Consider the following 20,763-nt stretch of genomic DNA (forward strand, 5'->3'; position numbering starts at 1 on the left):
CCTGCCGAAGAGGCAAGAGACTTTTTCTTCCCTCTTTGTTTCCTGGTGCGCGAGGAGAGGGGATTAAGAACGCTGCTTAAAGGAGCTCCAGAGATGGGTGTGAGCTGAGGCTAAAAGCGCGGACCCCAGAGACAGACATGAGATGCTAAGGCTGCTGCTGCCGCCACCAAGAAGCCTGTGTGCAAGCACAGGTCACTCTCCACACCCCCCTTCCGGGAATGGAGAAAAGACAGTCTCTTCAATAAGTGGTGCTGGGAAAACTGGACAGCTACATGTAAAAGAATGAAATTAGAACACTCCCTAACACCATACACCAAAATAAACTCAAAATGGATTCGAGGCCTAAATGTAAGACCGGACACTATCAAACTCTTAGAGGAAAACATAGGAAGAACACTCTTTGAGATAAATCACAGCAAGATATTTTTTTGATCCACTTCCTAGAGTATTGGAAATAAAAACAAAAATAAACAAGTGGGACCTAATGAACCTTCAAAGCTTTTGCACAGCAAAGGAAACCATAAAAAAGACAAAAAGACAACCCTCAGAATGGGAGAAAATATTTGCAAATGATTCAACGCACAAAGGATTAATCTCCAAAATATATAAATAGCTCATGCAGCTCAGTATTAAAGAAACAAACGACCCAATGCAAAAGTGGGCAGACATTTCTCCAAAGAAATGTCTTCTCCAAAGACCTAAACAGACATTTCTCCAAAGAAGACATATAGATGGCCAAGAAGCACACGTAAAGCTGCTCAACATCACTAATAATTAGAGAAATGCAAATCAAAACTACAATGAGGTATCACCTCACACCAGTTAGAATGGATATCATCAGAAAATCTACAAACAACAAATGCTGGAGAGGGTGTGGAGAAAAGGGAACCCTCTTGCACTGTTGGTGGGAATGTAAATTGATACAGCCACTATGGAGAACTGTATGGAGGTTCCTTAGAAAACTAAAAATAGAATTACCATATGACCCAGCAATCCCACTATTGGGCATATATCCAAAGAAAACCATAATTCAAAGAGGCACATGCAATGCAATATTCATTGCAGCACTATTTAAAATAGCCAGGTCATGGAAGCAACCTAAATGCCCATCGACAGACGAATGGATAAAGAAGTTGTGGTACATATATACAATGGAATATTACTCAGCCATAAAAAGGAACGAAACTGGGTCATTTGTTGAGACGTGGATGGATCTAGAGACTGTCATACAGAGTGAAGTAAGTCAGAAAGAGAAAAACAAATATCGTATATTAACACATGTATGTGGAACCTAGAAAAATGGTACAGATGAACCGATTTGCAGGGCAGAATTTGGGACACAGATGTAGAGAACAAACGTATGGACACCAAGGGGGGAAAGCCGTGGCGGGGGGTGGGGATGGTGGTGTGATGAATTGGGGGATTGGGATTGACATGTCTACACTGATGTGTATAAAATTGATGAATAATAGGAACCTGCTATATAAAAAAAATAAAATACAATCAAAAAATTCAAAAAAAAAGACAACAGAAAATGTCAGTCAAACTAAGAGCTGGTTCTTTGAAAAGATAAACAAAATTGATAAACCTTTAGCTAAACTCACTAAGAAAAGAAGACAGAAGGCTGTGATAAATAAAATCAGAAATGAAAGAGGATAAATAACAGATACCACAGAAAGACAAAGGATTATAAGAAAATAGTATGAACAACAAATTAGACATATTATGCTGACAAATTTGACAACCTAAGAAATGGACAAACTCTTAGACATAAGAGTTTCATACAACCTTCCAAGACTGAATCATGGAGGAACAGAAAATCTGAATAGACTGATCACTAATAAAAAGACTGAAACATTAATCAAAAACCTCCCCAAAAGAAAAGTTCAGGACAAGATGTCTTCACAGGTGAACTCTGTCAAATATTCAAAGAAGATTTAATATCTATCATTTTCAAACTCTTCAAAAAATTAAAGAGGAAGGAATGATTCCAAACTCATTTTACGAGGCCAACATTACCGTTATGCCAAAACCAGACTAACTCAACACAAAAAAAGAAAATTACAGACCAATATCTTTGATGAACATAGATGCAAAAATCGTCAACAAAGTATTAGCCAACCAAATACAGCAATACATTAAAAGGACCATATTCCATAATAAAGTGGGGCTGATTCCAGGGATGCAAACATGGCTCAACATTCACGAATTAATAAATGGGATATACCACATTAATAAAACAAAGGATAAAAAGCATATGATCATCTCAGTAGATGCAGAAAAAGCATATGACCAGATTCAACACCAATTTCTGATAAAAATCTCTCAATAAAATAGGTATAGAAAGAACGTACTTCAACATAATACAAGTCATATATGACAAACTCACAGCTAACATCACACTAAATGGTGAAAAATTGAAAGCTATCCCTCTAAAATCAGGAAAAAGACAAGGATGCCCAAGGATGCCCACTCCCACCACTCTTATTCAACACAGTATTGGAAGTCCTAGCCAGAGCAATTAGGCAATAAAAAGAGAGAAAAGGCATTCCAGTTAGAAAGGAAGAAGTAAAACCGTCACTATTTGCAGATGACATGATTTTATATAGAGAGAATCCTTAAGACTCCACCAAAAAAACATTAGAAATAATAAACAAATATGGCATAGTTGCAGGGTACAAAATCAACATACAAAAAAGTCTGTTGCATTTCTGTATGCTAACAATGAGCTATAAGAAAGAAAAATTAAGAAAACAATCCCACTGACAATCACAACAAAAAGAATAAAATACCTAGGAATAAATTTAAACAAGGAGGTGAAAGACCTGCAAAGTATAAGACATTGTTGAAAGAAGTTGAAGACACAAATAAATGGAAAGATATTCCGTGCTCATGAATTGGAAGAATTAACATATGGACATTAAAATGTCCATATTACCTAAAGCAATCTACAGATTCAATGCAATCCCTATCAAAATCCCAAGGAATAAAAAATAAAGAAATATTAGTTGATGGTAATGATGTATATGTCTATTATCTGCACTAGGTAATCCACTCTAACACGCTTATAATATAATTGAACCAAAATTTTACACTGTAACACACACAGAATACTTAGGACATGACAAATTTAAAAAAAGCTTTAATGCTTAAAAAAAAGAAATATAAGTGTCATTGTTCTGCATAGCCTCATTTGTTCTCTAGTTTCTAAGGACAGCGATGGGGGAACTGAAGGAAGAGAAGTACTCACACAGGAAGGAAAAATATCAATCTGATGGACATGAATATAGCCACCAAACTAGCCTAGGGATTTATTTAACGACACTGCTTTACTGTTAACCTTCACTCATATAATTTATTATTTGGGAAACGGCTGCAAAGAGACCAGAAAGTGAATAGAATAACGATGTTTTTATGGCTCCTAATGTAGATTGTTATTGAAAAATCTATGAATTTTACTGGCAAACCTTTGGCTCAAAAGATCTTCATTTATAACTTGCAGGCAGTGATAACTCAAATTATGAGAAGTAACTGGGAAATAAAAAATAACTATCATGATAATTATCTTTCTCATTAAAAACATGAGGCATTCTGTAATTGTTTGGATGTGCAAGATACTCTTTTAACATCTGCTGCTACTGAGCTAAAACACATCTAAACAGGAAAGAAAATACATTACTGAGTGTTACTCTTGTACTGTTGGTGGGAATGTAAATTGATACAGCCACTATGCAGAACAGTATGGAGGTTCCTTAAAAAGCTAAAAATAGAACTACCATATGACCCAGCAATCCCACTACTGGGCATATACCCTGAGAAAGCCATAATTCAAAGAGTCATGTAACACAATGTTCACTGCAGCTCTATTTACAATAGCCAGGACATGGAAGCAACCTAAGTGTCCATCAACAGATGAATGGATAAAGAAGATATGGCACATATATACAATGGACTATTACTCTGCCATAAAAAGATACAAAATTGAGTTATTTGTAGGGAGGTGGATGGACCTGGAGTCTGTCATACAGAGTGAAGTTAAGTCAGAAAGAGAAAAACAAATACCGTATGGTAACACATATGTATGGAATCTAAAGAAAAAAAAAGGTTATGAAGAAACTATGGGCAGGACAGGAATAAAGATGCACATGTAGAGAATGGACTTGAGGACACAGGGAGGGGGAAGGGTAAGCTGGGACGAAGTGAGAGAGTGGCATGGACTTATACATACTACCAAAATAGATGGCTAGTGGGAAGCAGCCGCATAGCACAGGGAGATCAGCTCAGTGCTTTGTGACCACCTAGAGCGGTGGGATAGGGAGGGTGGGAGGGAGACACAAGAGGGAGGAGATATGGGGATATATGTATATGTATAGCTGATTCACTTTGTTACAAAGCAGAAACTAACACACCATTGTAAAGCAATTATACTCTAATAAAGATGTTAAAAAAAAGAAAATACATTACTGATCACCCAAATGATGAAAAATAGATACTGGTGCAAATGTGTGCAAAGTGGTACAGTACAGAACGCAGCAGGATGTATTGCCCACATATGTAAACCAGAATGAAACCACTTACAGATACTTCAGGAATCGGTTTCAACTTCTCCCCTGAAATTCCCTGTAGGGAGATGTTGTATATTGAAGATGACACTTGATGGGCTGGTAGGTCCTTTGCTTTGATAACAGGACGTGGAATTTTTGGAGAAGATCCACTCCTTCTTCCAGGGGGAGAAAGGCATGGTGTAGGCACCAAACTCGTTTCAAAGTCTTTTTTATCTATCTGCTTCGCCAAGGAATTCTGGTTTTCTGATGCTCCTGCTTCTGTGTAGGCATTTTTTAGATATCCTTTACTTGTCCACCTCGCAGTCTTCCCCAGCACGCTCTCTAATGTTAACTGAGTTAACCTTGGAGGACTAGTTGTTGGGCCGGTTGAACCCTGGACACTGTGGTTACCCTATAGAGGAACAAAGTGAAATCATTTTGAGCTGAAACTTGTGGTGAATAAGTTACTGAGTACAAGTTCTTAACAAGTTCATGTATTCTCTGAATAAAGCAAAATACACATACATATATATACTATTTTATTCTGCAATAAAAAAAAAAAACTAAAAACAGCAATGCAAACAGGCATAAATCATTTGCTAAGATGCCCTGCTATGTTTGCCTCTGGTCTTGGTAAAGCATGTTTTTTACCACTGAGTAACAAGAGTACATTTAGGAAACAGTCGCTCAAATATATTCATTCCAAAGAGAGTATGAAAAAGAAGAGGAGCCATAAGAAGTTACCTAAAACTTAGGAATTGTATACTTTGGCTTCCTGATAAGCTAACTCCACGAGAGGAGAAAGAACTGGAAGTTACAAAATTTACCTTATTTATGTAGGGAAATGCTACTTTTAAAACAAGCTGGCCTATCAAAGTATTTTTGCCTTATATTTTTGTACGAAAGTTTTACAGTTCAAGAGCAATAGATAATAGAGCAAGTTTTGTGAAATATTTTTCTTACGTGAAAATTTCAATTATAGAAAGTATTTTTCCACAAGACATGAACCTCACCAAATATAATTATTTGGAAAGCTGATAATAAAAGCTAGAAACATTTTACTAATGTACAGTTCTGGAATTATCCCTAAAAATTTTAATTTTTAAAATCTGAGAAAGGAGGAATTACAAACAAAAAAATCAATGGCCATGATGGTAAATAAGGAAAAAGAGAAACAGTGTTATTTCAGTTGGTAGATATTTTTCTGCTATAAAACAATAAATTTAAAGAAAAAACTAATGTGATAATTGCTTATACTTGTCATGAGATTTTTCTAACTTGTCTTATCTGTTATATTTAAACAGATATATTTAATATATTTAATTATATATTTATATATAAATTTAAATATAAATAATAATAAACAAACAGAACAGAAAAAAATCAACAAAAGCAGAGTACATTTAAAGACATTATTTGATGTCTGAGACTGTACTATCTTACTTTCTGTTTCAGTAAGCTATTCCACTATCCTTTCATTTATAGCCATACAGAACCAAACATCTGGTTATTCCCCAAATTTGGCATTTTTAAACAAAATATTTGAATGACTGATTGAACTGTTCAGCTTCTTCCTGAATGTTTGGTCATCATACACCTCAAGATACAGATCACTATCTAAGGTGAAATTTCCAGTTCAGTAGAAGTGAAGTATGTGTAACGGTGAGAAAGTCTGCTTTAGGTTGGGCACAAGACAAGAGAGGAATTTATCAAACCTTTTGATTAGAAGGGATCTATCTGTCTGTGTGTCTGCCATTGTTCTGCCTCTCTTCCTTTCTTCCTCATCACGGGCTACGTATTGCTCTATGTGCTGCAGATGCTAGGAATATAATGGTAGGCCAAAAGTTAATCCCTGCCATCCAGGGACTTTATCCCAAAGGCAAGGGGTCACTGAGTGATTTGATGGAGGAGAAGAATGTCATGACGGCACAAAACAGAAGGTATGGGAATGAGTTTGTGTGGGTATTGTCCGTGGTGTGTCTGAAGTGTCTGTGGAGATAGTAGTAAGGGAGGCCAATTAGGAGACTATTAAATTGGAATGATTAGAAATGCTGAGGTGACTTGCGTTAATTCAGTGGTGGTGATGATGGAGGCTGGACTGATTCGAGAGTTCTGTAGAAGGCAGAGTATGTTGTACTTAGTGACTCTGGAAAGCTTTTACATGGAGTCTGCAATCCTTAACCCTAGTCACGTTATGATTTTCCTTTCTTATGGAAAGCAGTTGGGATTATCAGACAACTGTGGTCTCAAGAAAGGTACACTTGGGTGTAAGAACCTCTGCTAAGAAATAGCTTGCCTATCTGTAGTAAAGAAAGAATTGCAGAGTGTCTAAGGATCTTACAAACATTTCTTCTTGATATTCATTCTGGGCCTTATTTTCTTTGTCTATGCTGGCTTGATCTTCTGACACACATATTTCTTCATAAATGATGGAGAAATTTATTCAGAGTCCCAGATAGGGGAAAGAAAAGATGGTGACTGGGTGTCAATCCATGGGACCTTAGTTTATGCCCCAAGTGGAAAAATAAGAGGGGTAAGAATATTTCCGCCCTCGTGACAGTACCGCGAGGCCTGAGCTGCAGGCACTGTGCAACTCTCTTTGCTGTACATTTACTGAGTGAGCTTGTCCTTCACCACATCCTGGGAACCCTGAGGATGTTCACATGACTGAAGAACTCTGCCTTCAGGCAGAAAACTGGAAAGAGTGCAAGAGACCTGAAAAATGCCTAGTGCTCTGAATTACTAGGTAATGGAGTGGTGACTCTTGCAATTGTTCTTTCACAGAGACAAAAAGAGAATAAAAGTTTAGCCAATTTTCTAAAGAAAGGTAAACAGAAAACAGAACAAACATCTTCCAGGTCTTGGTTTTAAGAAGGTACTGGTAGAACTAGGATAGATTTTTAAAAATTCAGTCTGGTTGCTAGACAGTGCTATATCTTCTCCAACTTAAAAAAAAAAATTCCAGTTTAATTTCCTATAATTGTTATATACAATTGACAATGGGATTTCTGTGACCAGAATACCCTCTACTTATTCGTTTCCATCACATTTTCACAGTAAAAAATAAGCACATGTATGGTGGATTTAAAACAGATTGCCCCTAAAAACAAGCTGGCTAAAGGGAAAAGGTATAATTATAACTCTTTGGACCAGAATCTCTGTATCACTCTGGGATTCCATTTTGTATATGACATAAGTAGAAATTAGGAGCTTTTGCAATAAACATTAGTTCAATAAATAGTTATTAAGCTCCTACTATGTGTAAGGCATTTTCTAGGGACTATATAAGATATACAGGCAAGAAGAAAAAGGACACTGCCCTCGAGAGGCATAAAGTCTAATAGCAGAAAGATAGATACCTACAAAAGTAATAATTTCATAAGGTAGAAGTCAGTAAATTTCATTTAAAAGTTTCAGATGGGGCTTCCCTGGTGGCGCAGTGGTTGAGAGTCCGCCTGCTGATGCAGGGGACACGGGTTCGTGCCCCGGTCCGGGAAGATCCCACATGCCGCGGAGCGGCTGTGCCCGTGAGCCATGGCCACTGAGCCTGCGCGTCCGGAGCCTGTGCTCCACAACGGGAGAGGACACAACAGTGAGAGGCCCCGTACTACAAAAAAAAAAAGTTTCAGATGTACTATTATGAGGATTTAGAAGAATGCATGGACAGCCTGATGTTTGCTAGATCATTTAAAAGAAACTTTAAAAATCAATACATTTGATAAGAAGTGTATTTTTTCCACCTGTAAGTGGATCAGAGAACTTTTATTCCTTCTGTAAGTTTACTCAGGTGTATTTCTTTTTGCTTGGCATGAGCAGTGATTATATACACAGAACTATTCATGAGTATGTACAGGGACACTCACCTCACATTTTCCTAAGATATACCCTGGTTTGGAGATGGGTCAAGAAATGGTCAGATTGAGCTGTGTTCCCTAATAGGTATTCATTCTCTTTGTAGTATTGCATTTCCACAGTAATATGTTTCTATGCTATTTTAAATATATGAAAAAGACAAATAACTGGAGAATCTGTACAGAGCACAAAAGGCTTGCCTATTTTGGCTGCCCCAGAACCACTAATTCTGGTCTATCCCAGATTTTGAAAGGGGAATTAGGATAAATGGGAAAGGCAAGACAATACACGAGACTAGCAGGTTGATTTGAGTTGTGTCAGCTTCTATTTTAGAGAGGAAATAAATGGAGAATAAAAAATAGTATAGTATTTACTAGTAGTGGTGCACTGGCAAAACCTTCCTCCTTTTTTTAGTAATGCTTCTGACTTACTAAAATAGATTATATAGGTATAGATGACGTTTATTGCTTTCACATACATAACACATGTGGGCTCGACATGTCTTTGTATTAATTTTATACTAAATAACATATACATTTGTTACATGCATAAGAAGTTTACTATAATCTGATTGAAAAATAACCACCTTCCCCCCTTTGGTTTATCATTTAGCTACTGAAAACCTGCAGAGCAATTGAATATAATTGGTCAGAGTAGTAAAGAATTTGTTATGCTGTTTTCATATTCCAATCATCTGTTCATCTGTTTCTCAGAAGAACAAATACAAAATGTTTTTGATTTAACTTAATATATATATTTTTAAAGTCCAAATCTCTTGAACTGTTTGTCTTCTGGGCTCAGAAACATTTGTTTGTTAAATATTCAATCATGCCCAGTGCCAGAAACATCAATAGAGTTTGTCTGACTAACTGTAGCACAGCATATGTACGCCGAAGACGAGAATGATTTCCCCAAGGACCCAGCACTTCCTCTGTTGAACTATGTTTCTTAAAAGGACATGCAGATGGGCACTTGGACAATAATTTTTGGATGTGCAAAACGAATAGCTCTTGCTGAGTTGTAATTTTAAAAAGATAATTTTAATGACTCAGGAGGGCCACCTACTTGGAGCAGGTGGGACCCAGGCTCTTTGTATTACAACTTTAATGTTGAGTGAGTCAGGATAGAACTCTGTTTTAGCCTTTGTAAAAAGTGGATGATCATGTTTATTTATATTTCAACTGATTTTTAATTCAGTCCACCCAGAAAAAAATCTACATAACATTCTTAAAAGTTCTGAACAAAACACATCTGCAATATTCCACACACACTTTTGATGGCAGTTTTGAATTTGTAATTGAGATAGAGTCAGCAGGAGTTTTACGTTTGTCCAACGTTTTAGTGATTAAATGTGTGAACTGACAGAACCTTTTAGCTGAACAGCAGCACTAGCGGACAATAGAGATGATACAGGTATATACTTTGGTTGTCAACTAAAGAGCACAATTATTTGCACAAATATAGCTAAAGATATTAGTCATAACAGAATGAAAAAAATCATTTCTTCTTTGATGATAGCAAGATTGACCATTCAAATGTATCTTAAACGTTTTCACTAACAACCATCCCCAAGGAGTATTTCTGACTTCTACCTCTTGAATTTAGTAGGAAACTATTAAAATAATACCAAATAAAATGAAAGGAAGCTGTGACTGTTTCTAACAAGTAACTAATTCGCAGCATGCTTGATATTAAAAGGACTTGGGCAAATTACTTTTGTAAACATCTTGACCTGTAGCCAATGATGCCTCACAGACAAATCATTGCAGAAGTTACAGGGACTGTATTGGATGGGTAAACATCAACATGTGAATATTTGGGGAAAATGATGAAACTCCTTTCATTGTTCAAGACAAAAACATATTTTCCTTATAAGTTAGACTTCATGCTCTTTAACTGATAAAACAAAGGTTTCTTGTGAAAACTCCTATCTATAACCAAATATATATTTATCTGCAAATATTGATCTTTAAGCCAAAGTTGTATGACATTATTCTAAGGAGACAAGAGTTTTATGACCTTCTCTCTCTGCCTATAACAATGAAGGGCCAAGTTACAGGAACCAACTCTTTCAGGGAAGAAGAAAGCTTCAAAAGATAACAATAAAGATATGTAGATGTGAACAGCCTAAAATAAATACTCACATAAAAATAAATATTAAATATGCCTGGTAGGTTTAGAGAGTATGTTATGTTGTAACTCATGATATACAGAAATAAAAATGCAAGCAATACATTCAAAATAGAATTCGTCCATTTTTTTCAAACAAATTGACATTTAAAGTTTTTTAAAGGCTACACAGAAATATAACTGGCCTCATGTAGAGTAAATATCATTTCTATTGTGTGTATATAAATGTGTGTGAGAATGTTATTCAGAATTGCTAGTCAAGCATGTAGGGGTGAGTGGAAAAAAACAATGTAATGAAATAGTTTAACTACTGAGTGCTAAAAAAAAACCCTGAAAGCAACAATACCAGGAAAGCTGAGAGGAAGGACTAAAACGGTCCTTTTAATCTGCTGTTGGTAAATTTGTTTTATAGGCCTTAACAGAGTTAGATGAAGAGAAGATCTAGAAGCTCCTAGCTAATTTGAACACTATAAGTAGTCAGTCCACATAATTCATGTTCAAATATGGGTAATTTTTTGGCTCAAATGTTCTAGTTTGGACTGTTACGTAAGAAAAATTACCTAGCTTTGCAACTATCTACTTTAGTATCTGATACATAGATAGAGTTTGGAGAAAATGACTATATTTCTAGAATCCACCAGAGGGCAGACAGCAGAAGCAAGAACTACAATCCTGCAGCCTGTGGAACAAAAACCACATTCACAGAAAGACAGACAAGATGAAAAGGCAGAGGGCTATGTACCAGATGAAGGAACAAGATAAAACCCCTGAAAAACACCTAAATGAAGTGGAGATAGGCAACCTTCCAGAAAAAGAATTCAGAATAATGATAGTGAAGATGATCCAGGACCTCAGACAAAGAATGGAGGCAAAGATTGAGAAGATGCAAGAAATGTTTAACAAAGACCTAGAAGAATTAAAGAACAAACACCTAGAAGAATTAAAGAACAAACAGAGATGAACAATACAATAACTGAAATGAAATGCAATCCCTATCAAATCACCAATGGCATATTTTACAGAACTAGAACAAAAAATCTTAAAATTTGTATGGAGACACAAAAGACCCCGAATAGCCAAAGCAGTCTTGAGGGAAAAAAACGGAGCTAGAGGAATCAGGCTCCTGGACTTCAGACTATACTACAAAGCCACAATAATCAAGACAATATGGTACTGGCACAAAAACAGAAATATAGATCAATGGAACAGGATAGAAAGCCCAGAGATAAACCCACGCACCTATGGTCAACTAATTCATGACAATGGAGGCAAGGATATACAATGGAGAAAAGACAGTGTCTTCAATAAGTGGTGCTGGGAAAACTGGACAGCTACACTGTCTAACACTCCCTAACACCATACACAAAAGTAAACTCAAAATGGATTAGAGACCTAAATGTAAGACCGGACACTATCAAACTCTTAGAGGAAAACATAGGAACAACACTCTTTGACATAAATGACAGCAAGATCTTTTTTGACCCATCTCCTAGAGTAATGGAAATAAAAACAAAAATAAACAAATGGCACCTAATGAAACTTAAAAGCTTTTGCACAGAAAAGGAAACCATAAACAAGATGAAAAGACAACCCTCAGAATGGGAGAAAGTATTTGCAAATGAATCATCAGACAAAGCATTAATCTCCAAAATATATAAACAGCTCATGCAGCTCAATATTAAAAAAAACAAACAACCCAATCAAAGAATGGTCAGAAGACCTAAATAGACATTTCTCCTAAGAAGACATACCGATCGATAGCCAAGAAGCACATGAAAAGCTGCTCAACATCACTAATTATTAGAGAAATGTAAATCAAAACTACAGTGAGGTATCACCGCACACCAGTTAGAATGGGCATCATCAGAAAATCTACAAACAACAAATGCTGGAGAGAGTGTGGAGAAAAGGGAACCCTCTTGAACTGGTGGTGGGAATGTAAACTGATACAGCCACTATGGAGAACAGTATGAAGGTTCCTTAAAAGACTAAAAATAGAATTACCATATGACCTAGCAATCCCACTACTGGGCATATACCCTGAAAAATCCATAATTCAAAAAGACACATGCACCCCAATGTTCACTGCAGCACTATTTACAATAGCCAGGACATGGAAGCAACCTAAATGCCCACTGACAGATGAATAGATAAAGAAGATATGGTACATATATACAATGGAATATTACTCAGCCATAAAAAAGGAACGAAATGGCGTCATTTGTAGAGACGTGGGTGGATCTAGAGACTGTCACACAGAGTGAAGTAAGTCAGAAAGAGAAAAACAAATATCATATATTAATGCATATATGTGGAACCTAGAAAAAAGGTACAGATGAACTGGTTTGCAGGGCGCAGAAATTGAGACACAGATGCGGAGAACAAACGTATGGACACCAAGGGGGGAAAGTGGTGGGGGTGGTGGTGGTGGTGGGATGAATTGGGAGATTGGTATTGACATGTATACACTAATATGTGTAAAATGGATAACTAATAAGAACCTGCTGTATAAAAAAAAAAATAAAAGAAAATTCAAAAAAAAAAAAAAAGGAGTTAAGGAAATGTGCCCAAGCTCAATTCCAGGTTCATCTTGCTCGGCCATATGACCTTGAACAAGCTATGTCGCTGTTCTGACCCTTATTCTGTTCATCTATAAAATGGTGTCACAAGTAGTAACTAATTCCCCTGTAGGCATATATAATGCTTTGCCTAATGGCACCAACTATTATTAAGTGTCCAATTATTATGAAGTCCTAATGGCACTAGCTATTATTAAGTGTCCTACTATTGTTAGGTCCAAATTCAGTATATTGATTCATAGAGCTCACAATAATTTCTATCAACATTTCCACATCCAAATTACAACCAACCACACTGACATGGTAATTAGATGGCATTATGCTTCCACAGAAAAATCTTTATTTGGCTGTAGGGCCAAAACCTACAAAACAAAACAAAAGGAAGAAAATGACTAAATTTCTAGATAAAAAATTGAATTAAAGAAGTAATAAAATACTAATATAAAGCTAAGTATTTCAAATCACCAACTAGCTATATATACCCAAAGCCACGTTGGGAATAATGGCATAAAATATAAAACAGAGATGATAATAGTAACATGCTTTTTTTTTTTCTTTCAGAAGCTGCAATTGTATGAAGGGTACTCTGTTTTAACAGCTTTCCTAGATAATTCATTTTACGTGGTAGTCTTATTTTATAACTCACCACCAGATATATTTCCATAGTGTGCTTTTCAGATAAGAAGTACAAATTCAAAATTAATTGAGTATCAGGAAAATTAGTATATATGTCTGCCTAGGGAATAAAATATATAGTAAAGCCAAGACTAAGATGAGAATATGCAAAAAAAAATCATACTTTTAAGGCTCTCACACTGATGAAGATCTCAAATGTGAACTGATTATTAGGGACTTAAACTACAATCATTGAAAGCTTATTTTAATTAGTCTTTACTGTCATATGTGTATTTTTTCTCTATCATAATACCATGATTGTGCCTAGTTTTTTGCTTCTGAATACATCTAACTTCCCTTTAAAAATATTCAAATGGTCTAACACCAAATAAAGTCTTTTAACTACAAGTTATACACTTCAAGCATAATAAGTAATGCAAATATTACTCATCTGTCCACCATTATTTACAGCATGACATTGTTTTCCTTAGATATAATAGTGTTACTCTAACGATGTAACATTCTACAATAATGCAACTAGGGACTTCCCATGTGGTCCAGTGGGTAAGACTCCAAGCTCCCAATGCAGGGGGCCCGGGTTCGATCCCTGGTCAGGGAACTAGATCCCACATGCATGCTGCAACTAAGAGTTCGCATGGTGCAACTAAAAAAAAGATCCCGCACACCGCAACGAAGATCCTGAGTGCCGCAACTAAGACCTGGTGCAGCCAAAATAAGTAAATTAATTAAAAGAAAAGAAAAGAAGAAAGGCAAGTTTAAAAATAAATAAAATAATGCAACAATAGTAAGAATGCCTAAATCAACTGATTTTTCTTCAAAGACTATATGTAAGTAAACATTTAAGATATGTAATCTGTAGATGGGTGGGATGGGGGGGGTGGGAGGGAGGTTCAAGAGTGAGGGGATATATGTATACATATAGCTGATACACTTCATTGTATAGCAGAAACTAATACAACATTGTAAAGCAATTATACTCCAAAAAAAAAAAAAATTAACAAAAAAACCCCCCAAAAACAAAAAACTAAGCATCCAGAACATGAAGACAGATTCACTGTATTTTGAGAGCAAAACAAAGAAAGTGTTTTGTAATTTTGACAAATTAAATTAAAACTTATTCTTAAAAAATAAATAAAATAAAGTATGTAATCTAATTTCCCTTTGACTTATATAATAAATGGGAGAAATAATCCTACAGGAAAAGAATTTACAAAAAGCTCCCAAAAAACCAATTTGATAAAAAAGGGATCATTACAAATTCTAGAACTTGTTTAAATATAGCCTAGCACTTTTGTTAGTCATCTGTATTTTAGTTTGTATCTTGTTATTGCCTCTAACAGCAAACCTCAAAGCTTGCATAACATGGCAAGGCTTCTGCCCCTCTCTCTGGCTGCCACTCTTAGTAGGCTCTGACTAAAGGTGGGCCAGAGCAGGTGTTAGCAATGATATCGTCCCACTACAGACTCAAGCCATATTCTGATGGTCTTGGGACAGGGGTGACCAGAGAGATATGCCAATCAGAGCTTTGAAAATGCATGATAAATTAATTTTCAATTTCATGTAGTTGGTAACAAGTACATGTCTGCACAATAAATGTTGAAGGATGTCAGAAGTAGAGTAGCTAGTAGCAAAAGAAAGCACATAAAGTGATAGCAAATTAAAATATTCAGAACTAGTATTCTTCATTTTCCCATAAAGCTCTATTGCTTCTTCTCAAGGCTTTTCCTTCATATAGGTGGAGAGGTAAGTTCCTCATGGGGTGTTATTTAAAGGGCTGTTTCTACATAATACTTCCCTCAAAGTTTTCCAGAGAACTATTATTTCCTACCTGCCATGACATTGCCCCCATCACAGTAATTCTTTTGAGTTAGGTAAGCTGTGCACATGGGAAGGGGATGGGCCTACCCCATTAACAAAATGGTATGATTTATCAGATTAGCCAATTAATACTGTATAAGAATTGACAGCTGGGATGGGGGCAATACTAGATGCTGAAGACATATTCATTTTACAGTTTTATAGCTTAATTTTATGTAGGGTGAAAGGGATAAAGTTGTTCACAGCACATTTAAAATGTACTGTTTATGCATTTATGCATAAAGGGGTTTGTAGTAGGTTTATGTTTGGTATGACTATAGTTTCATCACACTCAGAAGTAAGGAGGTTATAAAAAAGGATTTCCTCATGCACTTTGCTACAGAAACTCATTAAAAGTTGCAAAAAAACATAATTACTGCCTGAACAATCTCTCCATATTCTCAACTGGCTCTGAAGGTAGGAGCTGTGGACTTAATGTATATCCCACTGTTGAAAGGGGTATTCTTAATCAGATAGAGTTGTTAAAAAAAAGTTTTCTAAGTATACAAAAAAAGTTTTTCTGATTATTTCTATAATTTCTACATATAAATGATTTGTATAATTTCACTAAACCAAAACTTGACTATAATCTGCTTTTAAGATAATTATTTTTTCTAGAAAATATAAATGCCTATTATTAAAGAACAATGCTAAAGAAATTTCATAAATAAATTCATTTTATATGGGGAAAAAGAGTTATATTAAGTTTTAAACAAATGTTTCAGAACTACACTAGTTTGAAATTTAATTAGTTATTAAAAAACTTTTTATGAATTTACTGATTTATGAGAATAGGTGTATTCTAAATAATTGCAAACAGAAAACCTCCTGTAAGGCAAGCCCCAGCACTAATCCATGATTCATTACTTAAACTTTAATTGGCACAACTCTTGAAATTCTGGAACCATATGGAAAATAATGAGTCCTAATAGGTCTAAGGCAAAAAGATGGCAGGGGAGTTAGGAAGCCAGAAAAGTGTCAATTCAGAATGCTTAGCAACTGCAACACAATTTCCCCAGAGATCTAGAACAATGTGTTCTCAATATTTTACTGGACATGCTATCATATAACTAAACTGCATATTATTTCTCACTCTGTGAGGCAAAGGTTAAAATGAAAAAAGAAAATCAAACCAAAAACTGGTTTCCATAATTAAAAATAAAAATGGCTGACTGTTAATAAAAAAGGCGGCAATTTAGAGTTACCATAACAATCTGACGCAACTGTTGACTAACATTGCAATCTGCTGCATTTTTATAAATAGCAGTTGACTTCCCCTCTTTCATTTCAACTAGCTTTAGTGCTTAGTTGGAGACAATAGAACTGTGCTTTAGAACTATTTCACTCATCAAGCAATGTACCTCTTCGGTGCTATCACCACCGTAAAAATCATCCTCCAATTGGGTGTCTCTCCTTACTACACTGGTATCCTCTTCCAGATCCAAAATAAATGGGCACCCCTCTGGGGACATATTCTGAGTCTTTCCATGAGGTGCTGATCGTGGTCTTGATGAAAAAGTGAAAATACCCTTTGGAACAATCTGGGTTTCCTCTGTCTGTTGGTCACATTCATTTTTCTTGCTGGCTTCTAGCCACAGGTGTGAGGTGTTGCAGGAGTTTTTATCCAGAAGTAGAGACTGCGTGCTGGAGGCCAAATGGGGGATGTGGTCATCATTGTCAGGAAATATCCACTCATCTGACATTTGCAAAAGATGACAAAAATTAGAACAGTGTTCCATAAGTGTTATTTTAGGCAGGTAGTTAGGTTAACATTCCTTCTTGTTGAAACAGAGATTTATCAAATAATGCAAAAGCCAAGGAAGGCAATTTATCCACCATCTTGTAACCTGCTAAACACTTAACCCACAGATAGTGCTTATAGATACGGGCAACTCATTTGTACTTCCTCTCCATCTGAGTTGAAACACTGGCCAGGAAATTTGTAAGTCTGAAATAATTATCACCTGTCTTGCAGCAAGTTCTTTATAGCACAGCCTCATTAATTTGTTATTTCAGAGGGGGAAAATCTTCCAAATTTAAAAGGGTTTGAGTTACTAATTTCTTTTAATTTCAGGGGGACAGAGTACTTAACAAGCTCTTTAAACAAAGTATCTGGGCCTTGTTCAGATTATAAAACATGGAGGAGAGGAAAACCACGAAAAGGCTGACAGTCTTTCCCTCTCCATTCTACTCATCGGTACAGGACAATTCATAGATTAAACTGCTAGACTTGTCAATAGCAAATCCACAGAAATATTTGTTAATGTGGCTGGTGAATTCTGCTGGTGAAAAGGACCTTTACGTTCAATTTTAATTTAATTTTAGGAGAGAATGTTTTGACATGAAAATCTTTTTGCACATTGTTTTCTTTAAAAATACTATGTACTACAACTGAGATACATTTTTATCAAATTTAAAAAAACTTTAATCTTTATTCAACATTGAAATAGACTTTATAATTCTATGACCTGGAAAAAACAAATCTCTATAATAAACATTATTAAAAGCAGGCTTACTTTCTTCTTTAGAATGACAACAGGAAAAGTTGAGCATTTTCTCAACTTACTCTTTTTTTTTTTTTAATTTATTTTTTGCTGCATTGTGTCAATGCTGAAAATCTTACAAGAATTCGTGTTCTGCAGAACCACAATGTAGACGTGGTAATTTTACTCCTGACTCTTGAATTATATTTATCATCACAAGAAGAGTAACTAAGAGCTAAGATTTGCTCACTTGAAACTTTAAAGCTAACACTACAAAAGCAAAAGCAAACAGAAAGACCTTTAATAAAAATTATATTGATGGCACAAATAAAATTGTATTCTTCTCAACTGTATTCACCTATTTCTTAACCTAAGACTATGATTATATAACATAACTTGCCTATAAAAAGGGCAATAAATATACATTTCTTAGAGAAAATCTATTAGGGACAAGGCTTTCATATTTTCTGTAGGTAAATGGTCAATAACAGGTTGAATATATCAATACCCAATCTGACCACATTCACAGAAAATGTGGAGGGTCCTGAGTCAGTGTTAGCTGTGGTCAGGTGAAATGAATAGATTCACTGGGTTGCCCTCTTTTGGAAAGCAAACTTTTGCCTGGTGCTAAGCACCTAGTAGGTGCTTTGTGAACACAGTAGGTGCTTTAGTAAACCTTGAATACGATTACAAAAAACAATGTGTTGCATTACGTACAAGGATACGTAAAGAAAATAGGAGGAAAAGGTCCTGGGAATCTTCATTATGCAATTAAACAACTTGTATGATCTAGCACCAAACATATTATTAACTGTCAAAAAGTCAAAGTAAAAGAAGTGTTCTTACACCAAAAGAACTCTAATTATCTTACTACCACATGCTTCTTTGGAATTTGTAGTTTTACCTCAAGTATTTCCATATCAATTGTAATGAATAATTTGGTGTGTTTTCTTAGGAAAATATGTAAATTACTGTGTAATCACAATATTGCAGCAAACAAGATAAATGCAAGAATGATCACCTAAACATCTAATTAGTTTTTCTACACAGTCAGATTTATGCGAGAGACACTAATTGCGCCTAACATTTTAATGAAGGCTTCAACACTGCATAAATAAGACTGACAACCTACAAACAATTTCCATTTATTTTCCTTTTTCCCTAGCTCAAAAACAATTTGCCTTTGTAAAAGTACCACACACCTGCTAGGCAAGATATGTTGATGGGTTCAATGCTCTACACTCCAACTGTCTCCATTATAAAGAGGATTGGAGAAGTGCAACAATAGATAATCTTTGGGGAGGGTGACAATGTTATATGAAAAACTTCAAAGTTTTAAACTTTCATTCTGAACAGGACCGCTTGTGCATTAAAACTTGAAAATAAAAATACTCCTTCAACCATTAAAGTCTGACATAAAATTGGGGTTAAAAAGAGATTGAAAAAAATGATATATTTTAGCAAGTGACTGCATCATGACTTTTCAAAATGACCGGGTTTGAAATATTTAACATATTTATATTTTATTAATCGTTAGCAATTATGGTATAATAAAGATGCTAACCTGCTTGATCAGGAGACTGGGGTGCTGGAGAGCTGGGGTTCAATGTCTCTGTTCTCTGCTGGAACACACTGGTGAGGACAGTTGTTGCTTTATGTTCATTTCTGTTATTTCCTGAAGAATTGCCTTTATCGGAATAAATATTTTCCTCTATATTACTTCTTTTGATATATATATACATTAATTTTTGAAGAATGGTACTGTGGTATACTTTTCTATTTGATTATTGACAAGCAAGTAAGAGGTGACAATACAGATTATATGCAGTTTTTTTCTTTTTCAGGAGAGTATTTTAAGATGAACTCAGCTGCATTTTTGTACAAGTTCATCTTAAAATTCCTTGATATTTGCATGGGGACATTTTAAATTTAAGTTTTACAATACGCAATAAAAGGAATTCCAAAACCCATATAATTTTTAAAAGGTTCTATATTTTTTACTTTGGTTCCATACAAAATGGAGTGTGTTTTCTTTAAATTACAATTTTTACTGAACTCAACTCTTTTAAATGAAGCTCTTTTCTTCAGCACCTTAAGAAAAATGGATACAGGCCTTATTGCAGAAGTAATTTTTCTATCTACTATTTTATAATGATAACATGAAACCTAGCAAGTAGAATTTTGGCCTACCCAAGAAATCTACATTTTTGAGAAATTATGCTAACAGATGCGTACATGATATATTCTGGGCTTGATTCAGGATAGACTAATGCATGTGTATACAAATCTACACATACATGCCTCAAATCTAATATTTTAAGCAATAACTATAATAGCCAACTATATTTCTCTAATGCTTTACTGGTTACAAAGAGTTGAAACTTTAACCTACATTACAGTAGATGGCAAGGAGTCCAAAAGGAGAGACAGCAAATGTAAAAAACAATCTAGAAAGGGCCCAATTTAAAAAGAGGAGAGATAAATGAAAAATGAAAAATGATGAGTTAAGTTCAATTTTAGTGAAGTCTGCAGGCAGGAACTTCTATCAAATTTGGGCCATTTTAAAAAATCAGTAATTTAAGCTTATTCAGCCTTTGAGAGTAGAAGTAGGAAGTCCTTTATTTCTGTGGTACTGTCTATTTAATCCAACAAATCTCTGTTAGGGCTATAGAGCAATTCTTT

General features: G+C 35.3%; 1 protein-coding gene across 4 annotated transcripts in view; it reads right to left on the reverse strand.

Moving 5' to 3' along the window:
• Positions 1-20,763, reverse strand: part of CFAP20DC (CFAP20 domain containing) — a 252,459-nt gene that overhangs the window by 71,927 nt on the left and 159,769 nt on the right. For 2 of the 4 annotated variants that reach the window (XM_024746269.1, XM_024746268.1), the window contains 3 exons: positions 19,646-19,768; positions 16,960-17,294; positions 4,579-4,956 (listed from right to left, as the gene is read on the reverse strand). In XM_024746269.1, coding sequence (XP_024602037.1) covers positions 4,579-4,956; positions 16,960-17,294; positions 19,646-19,768 — 836 coding nt within the window. Of the gene's footprint in view, positions 1-4,578; positions 4,957-16,959; positions 17,295-19,645; positions 19,769-20,763 lie in introns of those variants that run through there. The other 2 variants (XM_024746271.1, XM_024746270.1) reach the window with 2 other exon arrangements.

Source organism: Neophocaena asiaeorientalis, unplaced genomic scaffold, assembly GCF_003031525.2.
Source record: "Neophocaena asiaeorientalis asiaeorientalis breed wild unplaced genomic scaffold, Neophocaena_asiaeorientalis_V1.1 scaffold251, whole genome shotgun sequence".
Taxonomy (NCBI): domain Eukaryota; kingdom Metazoa; phylum Chordata; class Mammalia; order Artiodactyla; family Phocoenidae; genus Neophocaena; species Neophocaena asiaeorientalis.